The 11,929-nt window shown below is 50.4% G+C and overlaps 1 protein-coding gene across 5 annotated transcripts in view; it reads left to right on the top strand.

Annotated features, from left to right (window-relative positions):
• The window catches only part of POLL (polymerase (DNA) lambda), a 35,396-nt gene extending 23,969 nt beyond the window's left edge, over positions 1 to 11,427 (top strand). Inside the window, exons 3-11 of one of the 5 annotated variants that reach the window (XM_017726127.1) lie at positions 1 to 36; positions 1,128 to 1,271; positions 1,539 to 1,836; positions 2,449 to 2,614; positions 5,189 to 5,512; positions 6,012 to 6,185; positions 7,075 to 7,203; positions 9,178 to 9,346; positions 9,657 to 11,427. In XM_017726127.1, the coding sequence (XP_017581616.1) occupies positions 1,157 to 1,271; positions 1,539 to 1,836; positions 2,449 to 2,614; positions 5,189 to 5,512; positions 6,012 to 6,185; positions 7,075 to 7,203; positions 9,178 to 9,346; positions 9,657 to 10,021 (1,740 nt within the window). In that variant the 5' untranslated portion in view covers positions 1 to 36; positions 1,128 to 1,156 and the 3' untranslated portion in view covers positions 10,022 to 11,427. Of the gene's footprint in view, positions 249 to 1,127; positions 1,272 to 1,538; positions 1,837 to 2,448; positions 2,615 to 5,188; positions 5,513 to 6,011; positions 6,186 to 7,074; positions 7,204 to 9,177; positions 9,347 to 9,656 lie in introns of all 5 variants that reach the window. The other 4 variants (XM_017726129.1, XM_017726126.1, XM_017726130.1 and 1 more) reach the window with 4 other exon arrangements.
• The last annotated feature ends 502 nt before the right edge of the window (positions 11,428 to 11,929 follow it).

Here is an 11,929-nt window from a genome sequence, read left to right on the forward strand (position 1 = left end):
GCCTTGAAACCTTCACGGCCTGAGGAGGCTGGCAAGGCAGGGTTGGTACCCGGCGCGTGGGTTGTGCTTTAGAGGAGTTAAAATACAGCCTGCAGAAACACACTTCTGAGCCCTGGAACGTACTTGGGCACCCAGAACCTTGGCGGGCTTTTGGTCTGGGTTTTTTCTTTATGTAATAGAAAGGATTACTGTTTCCAGAGGGCTCTTTTTGGTCAAAACGACCTGAAAACTGAAACGTTTCAGCGAAGGTGAGTTTTAGAAACGTAGCAGGGTTTCTGTTCCCCTGGAGCTGAACTCTTCCTCGCAGAAGCAAGGACTTGATTGAGCTCTGGGTTGGTTTTCAGAGGGTTATGTTTAATGCTCAGATGAGAAGGTGACCATAGCAGGAAGCCATGGCCAGGTGGGACCACTTTCAGCCTTTCCAGGTTTGGAAGGATAGGTTTGTGTTGGTCTGTGTGTGAGAAACCTCTACGCGAAACCCAGAGTGCTGCACAGAGAGGAAACCAAGCTGGTGTTGACTCAACGCTGCAGCCACATGGAAGGGGCTGTTGGCATATACAGTGATTCAGGAAACTGGGCTACAGAAAACTGAGCTTCCTTCTATCCTGGTAGTTCAAGCTCCAAAGTTTGTTTTTGCAAGGCTTGTAATGGTAAAGCTGCAGTTGTACCCATATTGAACTCGGCTAGTTAGTCTTTAGTAATTTGCTGTATCCAGATGAAGCCAAGTTGGGAGTTTTCCTCTTGTGGCTGTGTGAAGCACTTGGTGTCAATCAGCTGTTTTATCTCAATAGGTGACTGGATTTCAGCCCTGGCACAAGAGGTCTCTTGGGAATGTGCTTAAGAAATACCCGGTAAATGAAGTTGCTTCTTTTGGCTGAGCAGATAGGAGCTCTAAAATATTAAAGCAGTTGAATGTTTTCCATTGTAAGAACTCAGCTGTAGAGGTTTCTAGGACATTCTAGGGCTGCAATTCTTGATTTCGGTTGCCTCCCTCAGGCTGAGCATTTTTGGAAGGCAACAACAAAAAAAGAACTTCAGGACAACAAAGACAGTGAGCAACAAGAGTGAATCTTGAGTTGTGATTAGGTAAGATCTAAGCAACCTTGCTCTTTCTCATTTGTATTTAGCAATTGCTGCTAACCTTCCCACCAGGCCTATGGAGCCACGAGGGATTGTCAAAGCCTTTCCCAAGAGGAAGAAGGTGAGGGATGATTCGGGGAAAAGCATCCCTCCAAAGATCCTGAAAGAGGAAGGAACACAAATACCTGAGGGTAAGTCCTGTGTCCCTGTGATGTAGGATATAATACTTACACCCAGCTTGTTAACTGCAAGTGCTGTTCCCCAAAGGCTTTTTCAGGCCCTCAGTGTGTTTTTCTGTAGAGGTCATGTCCAGCTTGCTTTGGTGTGTCCAGCTGGAGCCCCCCAAAGACTGCCTGCCAGGGCTGTTGCCATCAAGTCCTGTGTGAGAGATGTAGTAGCCCTGCTGGGCTGGGGCACTTTCCCTTGTCACTGTGTCCCTGCCCCTGTGCTTTCCTCAGCAGAGTGGCTGAAACCAGTCATCGCCTACGTGTTGCAAGCCGGCATTGGCCAGGCCAGGGCCGAGATCTTCCACAGGCAGATTGTCCAGAACGGGGGTGTCGTACACAGCCAGCTCTCCTTGGAGGTGACGCACGTCATTGTGGCTGAGGACATGGACTGCGATCGCGCCTTTCGGCTCCTCAAGTTAACCAAGCTGCGCCCGGGGCTGCAGCTGGTGAAGGCATCCTGGCTGAGTGCTTGCATTAGAGACCAGAAGCTGCTGAGTACTGCTGGCTATGGTGTCTTTATGCCTCCCAGGTATGCAAATGCCACACTGCCATCCCTCCCTGCAGTTCTTCTATCCTAAACTGCACAGCACTAAAATCTGACCTCTGCTCAAAATCTTGGACTGCAACTCCTTGCAGCTCCTGTGAGCATGACTCAAAGTTCTGTGGGGTAGCAAAACATGTAATAGGGCCCAGACATATTACCATAAGTCCTTTCACTTGCTACAGGCACTAAAGGCACATCTTCCTGATCCATCAGTGATAACAAGATGTCTCTTAAAAATGCTGAGGTTTAAATACTGTTTCTTACTTATTGCAGATGAAAGGTAGAGAATTGGCAACTAGGCACAAGAGGAAATAAGGAATGGAGCAGCAGGCACAGGTTAGGAGCAAAATGTTTTGGCAAAGTTTTGGAGAGAGAGCCTAAGAATGAGGTAGGTAGGAGTGGAAGTTGCAGGTCAGCAAGGTAGATGGTAACTGGGGAGTTGAGCTAAAACCAGAGTAATTAATCTGTGATCTGAGAGAGTACAATTCATATGGGTTGTTTGGTCCAGTCCAAAACATGCAGAAGGATTTCTTGGTCAGACTTCTGGGGGCTGGAAAGTCCTCCTTCCCCTGTACTAAGACATCCAATCCATGGCAGGTACCTGGAGGAGGGAGAGTTCCAGAAAGAACAGCAGCAGATCCTGGACAGAGTAAAAATCCAGCCCCCAGCAGAGACGGGAGCAGTGAAACCAAATACTGAATCACAGGTGGAACATTCCTCACAGCAAGGCTTGGGCACCCTTGGACAGCAGCAACTGGCTGAGGTGAGGCTTTCCTGCACAGATCCATCTCCTTGTGAACAGATCCTGCATGCTGCTTTTCCTGGCTAAGAGCATCCCTGATCCCTGCAGGGATACAATGTGAGATTTTCTCAGCAAGGGGAAAGTGTTTGGATGTTTCAGTGAGTTGTGTGGCCAGACTCAGGCTGTGGACATGGTTACTGCTTCTCTTTGTCCTTTTTAGCTGTTCAGAATAAAAACAATGCCCCTTAAATTGCTGTTCCCATCAGAACATTTCCAGCTGAAGCAGTCCTGGTGCTCTGATCAGGCCAAGGCTCACTATGGTGATACTCACTTATGTCCTTTTGAGAAATATTCCCTGTCTGAGAATATCTCCCTTTCAGGAAGCTGTCTCTGATATTTCATCCCATGTTCCTGCCTTAGCCATATGGACCAGTTCTTCACTCCTCGGCAAACACCCTGTTCAGACCCGTGTTTGTACAGTGGATCAGGTTGCTACCAGAAGCATTGTGGAGGTGTTCTTAAAATACCTGTGTTGGGTTATTAGTGGCCTCTGCAGTGAGTCAGCTTCTGTGGCCTGCTGTTAGCTTTCCATCCTTTCTCTGTATTTTTGCTCAAGTTTGCTGAGTTCTTCTTGGGCATTGGTGTCATTCAAATCTATCTGTAGCAAGGTTACCTCAAACATCCCCAGCAGCTCCCTTGTATTGCTGGCATCTGCTTTGCAACACAAATTTTTGTTGCAGAAAACCCTGCAATTACTCTCTACCTGGCAGCTCACTGAGGACACAAAAGCCGCATTTGTAGACATTTCAGTAAAATCCCTTGTCCCAAGCTTAGACTGTGTGACTTGGGAAGGAGTTGGGTACCTTGAGACTTTAAAGACAGCTACCTGAGACCCAACTACAACAGTAAAGCTGAAACTTAGCTTAGAAGTAGCTTCTGTTTTTTAAGCACAGAGTCTTTTCCAGCTTGGGTGGATGTTTTTTCTCTAGGAAATGATGAGCGTGCCAGTGTTTCATACTAAACAGGGACTGATCGGGGAGTTCTGCCTTTGGATGTAAACTCCTTTGAGGAAATCCTGTTACCAGTCAGACTGTAGCAATCACTTTCTGACTGGCATTCAGATGCAGTCTCTGCAAGGCAGCCTCAAGCAGTGGCTGGTACTCTCTGTGAACCTGGGGCTGTCAACCCAGGCTGCCTGTCTCCCTCTCAAGTAGCCAATTGCTACCAGTTGGTTTTGCACATGTGGTTGTAAAGAGTCCATCAGCTTTGCTGACAAAGCGTAGAGTCAGGGATTTAAGGGCTGTTTCACCTCTGTGACACTGCTGGCCAAGAGGATGGGAATTGCTTCCAGCTCCAGCTGCAGAGTTCTTTGCATTGTGATTGGATAACATGTCCTTAAATGCTTTTAAGGGGCTTACTGACTTACCTGAGCACTCTGAGGCTTTGCTGCCCTTAGAGAGAACAGCATCTTAAGGGAGTTGCATTTCAAGACAAATTAAACTGATTTAGTCTGTCAAATCCTCAGTCTGACCCAGTCTTCAGAGTTATAAAACAAGACTGCAAAACACATCCTGTCTATTTTGCTGAAAGACTTCAGCTCTGTATCTTGCAGGAGTTGTGTCTCCAGACCTCCTACCTCCTCAGCCAGCAGAACCAGAGGTTGTAAGGATGTGGCTCTGACTAGGCTGACACTCTGCAGAAACTCGTAATAGGACATGGTGTGCTGCATGTAATTGCTGGACTGATCCCAAACAACCCTGCACCGCTCAGAGTTACTTCCATGACATGGAAACTCTTGGATCTTCATAGACTCCTGTGTTTATACATCAGGGGAGATGGGGACCCCAGTGAGCAAAGCAGTCTACAAAGCCTCTGTGCGGCTTTCCACTTCTATCCCCTTTTGTTCATTACCTGAAGCCAAGGCTCATTGTTTCTTAAGTCTACACAGAGGCATCCTAATGCTGAGGGTATCAGCAAATGCATACATTGGTTCTTTCTTCTGTCACTGAGGAATGTGGAGTCCTTTGTGTCATTCCTTCCTCCCCCTTTTCTCTTGCAGATAGCCATGGGGAAAATGAGGGGGTTTTAATTTACTACTCTGTTGAGATTTTGTGTCTGTAAACTGAAAACAAAGTTCAGTGCCTATCTCCTGTCATCTGCATCATGGGGTAGAAGTTGCTGAGTCTGAATGTGAGAGATGTGCCTGTGCTGCCACCAGACGAGCTAAAGGTTTCCCAGTGGGAGTAGGGAGTCAGGATCTCTGCCAGCCAGGGATTTTGGCATTGTCATACCTTGCTGCTGGCAGCAGTTGCTCACTTAGTGTCGTAACCTCAGTTGGGTCTCAGGGACTTGGCTGTAGGAGGGGCTGTGTGCTTGAATCACAGGTGGACAGCAGTATAGTCTCCTGTGCACTGTGAGATGTGCATGTGTAGCTTGAGGCAGTCACTTCTAGAGGTGGCAACTGGAGCATGGTGTGCCCGGAAGGGAGGGTGGTCAGTGCTCTGGCTTCCTAGTCTCAGAAGTAGCCTGTGCCAAAGGGGACATATGAGGCATGCACTTACTCTCACATGGCTGCTTTCTGATCTCTCTGTAAAGAAATACTCTGGTGATGAAGACAGTGAAGGAGAAGATGCTGGTGTCACCCAGGGAGATCTGGAAGCATTGATTTCTGGCCACTACCCTGTGAAATCATCAGAGGAGATCAGTGACAGCTCTTACACAGTGGCCCAGCCTCCCAGCAAGTGGGTTTGTGCCCAGTCTTCCAACACCAAGAAGGAAAATCACAACCAATGCATCACAGAGAAGCTGGAAGTGCTGGCAAAGGCTTACTCTGTCCAGGGAGACAAGTGGAGAGCTCTGGGCTACTCCAAAGCAATCAACGCGCTCAAGAGCTACCACAAACCAGTCACCTCCTACCAGGTAAAACACCTCCCCAGGGGGGTGGAGCAGGGAGATAGACCTTCGATGGAAGTTGTATAGCAAGTGCTGGTTGGGATTTACTGACCACACACAGTGTTTTCAGAACAGCAGAAAAATGGAATCTGAGCATTTTAGGGCCAGATCTGAACACTCACAAGATAAATGCCTTCCTTGGACACAGTGCAGGGACATTTTCACCTTCCTCTTCATCAACAGCAACTGGCCACCAGTAGAGATAACACATAAAACTAACTGGAGTTTTATGGACTGTGGCAGTCCTGCAGTTCAGTGTGTTCATGTTTCAGTCCCACTCTGCAGGCTTGTCCTTTTCCACTTGAATTGATCAACCAAGGTAAGTTTGGGCTAGAGAGGAGGCTGTCAGGCAGAACTAGTCCTGCCACTTACCCTTTACTCATCAATTGACTAACCAGGCTGTGAGTCAGTAGCAGCTCCTCAGCTTGTCTTTGCTTTTCCAGTAGCAGCTCTGGTTTCTTTCTAGGAAGCCTGTAAAATCCCTGGGATTGGGAAGCGGATGGCAGAGAAGATCCTGGAGATCTTGGAGAGTGGGCACCTGCGCAAGCTGGATCACATCAGTGAGAGAGTGCCTGTGCTGGAGTTATTTTCCAACATCTGGGGAGCAGGGGTCAAGACAGCTCAGATGTGGTACCAGCAGGTAAGTTCAATGCCTTACATACAAGGCTTTCAGGTTATGATTTGAAGACCGCTGCTGAGTGTAGGAGAATTACTTTCACAAATGGTTTTAAATTGCCAATATCTACAGGTAAGATTTAAATCTGGTTTTTTGGGAGGACCTATGAGGCTGGGTCCCATTGTGTCTCAGCACCCAGCTGAGACTTTAGTTGTGGTGGGGTGGGTAGAGGACAAAGATGTGGAGAGGAGGAGTGGGAGACATGCTGCCTCTGCTCTAGCATCACTCCTTGGAGCTCATGTCACACTAGTCATGGTAATGACATTGCTAAGAGCCAGGCTTGAATCAGGGCATCTTGTCCATGAAAGCTCCTGATGCACTTGCTGGCTGTTGGCCTGTAGCTGTCAGAGCAGCCATCCATCTTGTCTGGAAGTTGTAAAAGTGAGATTGAAATAATTGTGCCAATAGGAGCAGCCCAGTGCACTGGATGGGTTCCTTCTTTAAAAGCAGTTTGTCTCCTGAGTATGAGCTGATGAAGCCTGGTTTCCTGTAGTGTTTGGTTTGTGACTGGATTCTTGCTTGTCTTAAAAATATGGTCGTGTTCATGCTGTTGGCTTTCCCTCATTGGGATATTGTATGTGTTCCTTTACTTGCAGTACGTGTTTTCCTTCAGGCTGTAGGGACACCATGCCTTAGGAGCAGTAGCCTTCTGTCAGAGAAGGGGTGGAGATTAGAGATGTGAATGGGTAGTAGGATTGCCAAAATCCCTTCTTTTAGGAACCTAAAGTGTTCTCTACATGTGATCTCAGAAGCTTGAGACAGGCTAAATACAATCTCCCCAAATCTTGGTGGAAAGTATGTGAAGAGCAAAGTCTTGGTAGGTGTCTGAATATCAGCTCATGGTCTGCACTAGGGTTTCCGGACACTGGATGACATCCGCACCAAGGCCACTCTGACCAGCCAGCAGGCTGTGGGACTGAAGCACTACACGGATTTCCTGGAGCGCATGCCTCGGGAGGAAGCTGCAGAAATAGAGCAGACTGTGAGTAGCTTGGCCCCAGGCCCTCAGAGTGCAGTACTTGCTGGGACATGACAGGAAGGTAGACGCTGTGAAAATGGCCCTTGTGTTACAGCTGAGCTCTTCAGCCTCTCCTTTGAGTGGGGTCAGTGCTTGGGGGACCCTTTCTGGGCATGGGCACACAAGGCACCTACCTTGGCTCATAAGAAAGTTCAGTGTGAGTGCCTGGCAAGGAGGAGGATACTTCACAGGGCTCAGTTGTACACACTGCTTTGAAAAAGGCTGCATGTGGCATGGATAAGCAGGTTCCCAGCTCTGCTTTCCTGCCTCTCATCATGTCTGGAATGTCTGCTTTCAGCTGAGGTCTCCCTGGTGCTGCTTCTCCAAAGGAAGCTGTGAGCACCCTGTGATCCAGTTGTCAGTCAGAGGACAGAGGGTGGATATCCTTGCTGGAAGCAAAGGGGATCCAGGCTGCAAACGAGTGCTGCTCTAGGATCCCTTGGCACTCCATGACTATGGGGTGCTAAGCCAGTGTACCCTAATGTGAGCAGAGAGCCTGGGGAGCACACTGTCATTGCTATCCCTGTGCTCTCCAGTCACCATGGAAGCAGCAGCCAGTGTGACCCTGTCACTCGGCCACAGGGCCTGGCCACGAAGAATACCCTCCTGCCAGGCTCCTGCTGGGGTGTCAGTCCTGTGTGCCGGATTAGCCATTTTGGTGGTGAGTGGTCCCTTTCCCAGGCAGGCTGGGCTGAGGAGCTGGCTCTTGGGAGTGGGTCTATTGTTATCTTGATGGGATTACTGTGCTCCCCTCCATACACACACACACTCCTCTGATCCAGGCCCAGGAGAGAGAATGAGGGATTAGTCACTGTCTGTGCTGCCTGTCACAGTGAGATCTGAGGAGCTTTTAGGCTCTTGGGTGGGGCTGGGAGTTTTCTAGAAATCTTCATTTAAAGCCAGAAGGGGGGCAAGAACACCAGAGGAGGGCTTGCTCCGCATGAGAAAGGCTTGTGGCTTCTTGGAGCACCTTTGGGGCAAAGGTTAATGGGTTTATCTCTTGCTAATGAAGGATGATCCCCAAGAGTGACAAGGGGCTGTGGGCACAGACACTGCCTTGCTGAACCCCAGCCTCTGTGATGGCCTCATCACTGGGAATTGCTGAGCCCCTCATTATTTGCTGCCAGCAGGGTGATTGGCACAATCAGACCAAGAATACTTTAGGCCTGTCCAGGGACTTGGGAGCCTTTCTTAAACATGTAATGAATGAAGCCATCAGAGTTAGCACTGTCTGCACAAAACAGGAGCTGGGGTCCAGCCTGGAGAAGACTGTAATAGGAGAAGTTCTGATTATGTGTGTGATTGCTGGCAGCAGCGTGTTGGCATCCAAACATAAAATGCTGAGACAATTGTGCTTTCTCTGGGTCAGGAAGCCTAGCTCTCCTACAGAGGCAGAAGTCTCGGCAGAAATGAACTCCAAGGGGTACTCACAGATTTTCTGCTGTATTGGGTCTTGCTGGGGACACTTCATGAGCCCATCCCTGTTTTTGAAACAGGACCTGTGACTATCACCTGTTGAACTTACTCTCTTTGTGGGCAGAGCTGGCAAGCCTTGTGCCTGTAGGGCAGCTGAAAAACCTCTTACCTCTTGCTGTCTCAGAAACGGAAGGCTCTGAAAGCTTTGCAGTACTTTGCCCCTTTAGCAGTGCTGCATCTTCCTGCTTGTCCCAATCCAGTGCTCCCACAAGGTGATGGTCAATCACTGGATAGTGTGGCATTCTGCTGGGTGTTGGCAGGACGGGGTGGAGGCCACCCTGGCTCACTCCTTGCCTGACAGCAGGCCAGCCTTCTTGGTGGGGCAGTGTGCCATGCCTGTCAAGTGTATGGAGACTCTGGAGATGCAGGACAGGTCTTAAGGCAGGCACAAGATCCTTTGCTGCCGTGATGGAATGGGCATGAAGAGGCTGGTGTCTGACTCCTCATCCCTCTTTCTTGAAGGTCAGACAAGCTGCCCTGGCCCTGAAGCCTGGCCTCGTGTGTGTGGCCTGTGGCTCCTACCGTCGGGGAAAGGCCACCTGTGGAGATGTGGATGTGCTGGTCACTCACCCGGATGGGCAGTCTCACCGTGGGGTGTTCAACAAGCTGCTCGACAGCCTCCACAGGAGCGGTAAGAGGGTGGGGAAGCTGCTCTTAGAATGGCCAAGGTGAGGAGGCAGTGAGGTGGATGGCATTCATTGACGGATAGGTGATCACTTTTCCCAAGGATAGGACATCTTGTTAGTCCTTAAAATTACTGCCCATGGACCTGGCTCAGCTGTAGTGTTAAGGAGGGAATAGTGCTGCAGCTCAGCACGTTATCCCTGGGGTCCCACAGCGCGTTATGAGACATCTCTGCTGCTCTCTGGGCAGTGGGGAGTTCAGCATGGAGGTGTCAGTCTCTACCGTTCAGCTCCTCTTGGCCTGTTCTCTCTCCCCAGGCTTCCTTACAGATGACCTGGTGAGTCAGGAGGACAATGGTGATCAGAAGAAGTACCTGGGCGTGTGCCGCCTGCCCGGGCCAGCGCAGCGTCACCGCCGCCTCGACATCATCGTGGTGCCATACCAGGAGTTCGCCTGTGCCCTGCTCTACTTCACGGGCTCGGCTCACTTCAACCGCTCCATGCGTGCCCTGGCCAAGACCAAGGGCATGAGCCTGTCGGAGCACGCGCTCAGCTCGGCCGTGGTGCGAGGCCCTGGGGGTGCCAAGGTGTCGTCTGGCCACACTCTGCCCACTCCCACTGAGAGAGATGTCTTCATTCAGCTGGGGCTGCCCTACCGGGAGCCCTCGGAACGAGACTGGTGATGCCTGGTTGTCAGCCTGGGCTCACTGCTGTGCTGCTGTTTTGAAGGATCTGATTTCCCCAGTGCTGCTCTGTGGTGCCTGCAGGTTGAGGAACATATCCCAGCAAACTGGGGCTCCTTGCAAGCTTGAGGCCTGGCTGCTGGGTAGAGCTCTGTGGCTTCTTCAGCAGAGGCTGTGGGCTGGAACCACACTGGAAGTGCTGTCTTGGTGCGACTACCAGAAGGACTCACTGCCCATCAGCTACCCTGGCCCTGCTGTTCCCGGCTTTGGAAGACTGGGCTGCAGAACCTTGTGATCCAGCCCCTGACAGTGCTTGGGAACAAGGGAAGTGGGATGCATCTTCCTCTGTGTCTAAGCACTGACACTCCAAAATTTCTGTCCTGAGCTGTGAATGAAGGTAACAGCTTCTAGCTTGGCTCTCTGACGGGCCTTCCCCCTTCTCACTACTGCTGGCAGCTGCTGCTGCAGGAGTCACAAGCCAAGCAGTTAACCTGTGCTGCTGCTGTGTCCTGTCTGAGCTGATGTGTCCCTTGGTGGGTCCCACTGCACAGGGCCAGGCTGCTGTGACTGCCACCAGCTTTCTCTGGTGCCAGCTAAGCCTTGAAATAGATGTAGGGACCTGAGGTGCTGTGCCTGCTTGCTCCCAGCCTTGTGTGCTGGGGATCCTCCAGATTTACTGAGAGCCCTGGTCTGGCCCAAGAACTCATTTCCTCTCAGTGCAGGAGAGGAACAGAACTCACAGCTTGGGGAGCTGTGCTCAGGAAGGATTTGAATGTAATGGCACTGAATGTAACCCAGCAGGGCTGTGTGTCTGTCTGTAGGAGTCATGGAGACAGAGAGAAACACAAGGAAATAGTTAAGTTCTAATTTGGGCAAAGCAAAGCTTTTTTCCTTTTTTTTTGTGTGGAAGCCATGGAGTCATCTGGTCTTTGATCAGGGAAAGTGTGTGTGTGTTTGTGTATGCATGTGCCTGTGGCTGGTCCCACCTGTTCCATGGGAGTGAATTTTATTTCTCAGGAAACCTGCACTATTTTATATTGTGGAGATGAATTTCCCAGAGTTGTGGAGTGCTCTGTCTGTTACAGGTATTGCAGTGGTTGCTCCTGGCAGAGGTGCCACGGTGGGCATCTCTTGTGCCAGGACCCCGGGGCTCCTGCTCCCTTGTGGGGGATCTGGCCCTGTTGCACATAGCAAGACAAAGCTGCACGTTTGCTGCTAGGGCAGGCGCAAACCAGGTGTCCTGTGGCTGCTGGGCATCACCAGGGCTGGGGCTTTGCTGGGGTGGCCCAGACCCCAGCAGTGGCATTTGTGCTGGGACACCTGAGGGAAATGAATGTCTTTTGGCCTGTCTTGGTGCTTTGAAATTTGAAGTGTAATCAATAAATCCCTTCTCTCTTTTCCCTTGGTATCTGTGTCTTTTTGCTCTCTGCACTGCAACTGTTGGGACTTTCTCCTGTGGCTTAGCAGGAGCTCCTCCTGTGCTGGCCCATTTCTCTGGTTGCAGTGGAGGTGGAGAACATGCAGTGCAGACTGTCACACTGTTGGACCAGCACTTCTGGCTCTCAGGGCAGGGAGTTGCTGGCCACCATCCTTCCATACCATCCTCTGTCCTGGCATCCAGCTGGCCACATGGCTGAGCTGGGATTGGCTGTTCCCAGAGAAAGGAGCGATTCTTGAGCTCTGAGCCTTGGGTTGAGCTCTTTCTTCAGGTGTGGAGTCAGGAAAGGATTGCTGTCAGCTTTTTCATATTCTTCAAACAGTAGAGCATGTGGGAGTTGGCTGCTGTTCTGTGTCCTGTTCTCTGCCTGGAACACAGCTCAGAATCCTGAGCAAGGAAATGCTTTAGTTATCCAAGGGGAATGTGAACATCCTGGAAGTCAAGGGTGCACATGGAGATGAGCAGCAGGA

This window comes from Corvus brachyrhynchos, unplaced genomic scaffold, assembly GCF_000691975.1.
Source record: "Corvus brachyrhynchos isolate BGI_N302 unplaced genomic scaffold, ASM69197v1 scaffold61, whole genome shotgun sequence".
Taxonomy (NCBI): Eukaryota; Metazoa; Chordata; class Aves; order Passeriformes; family Corvidae; genus Corvus; species Corvus brachyrhynchos.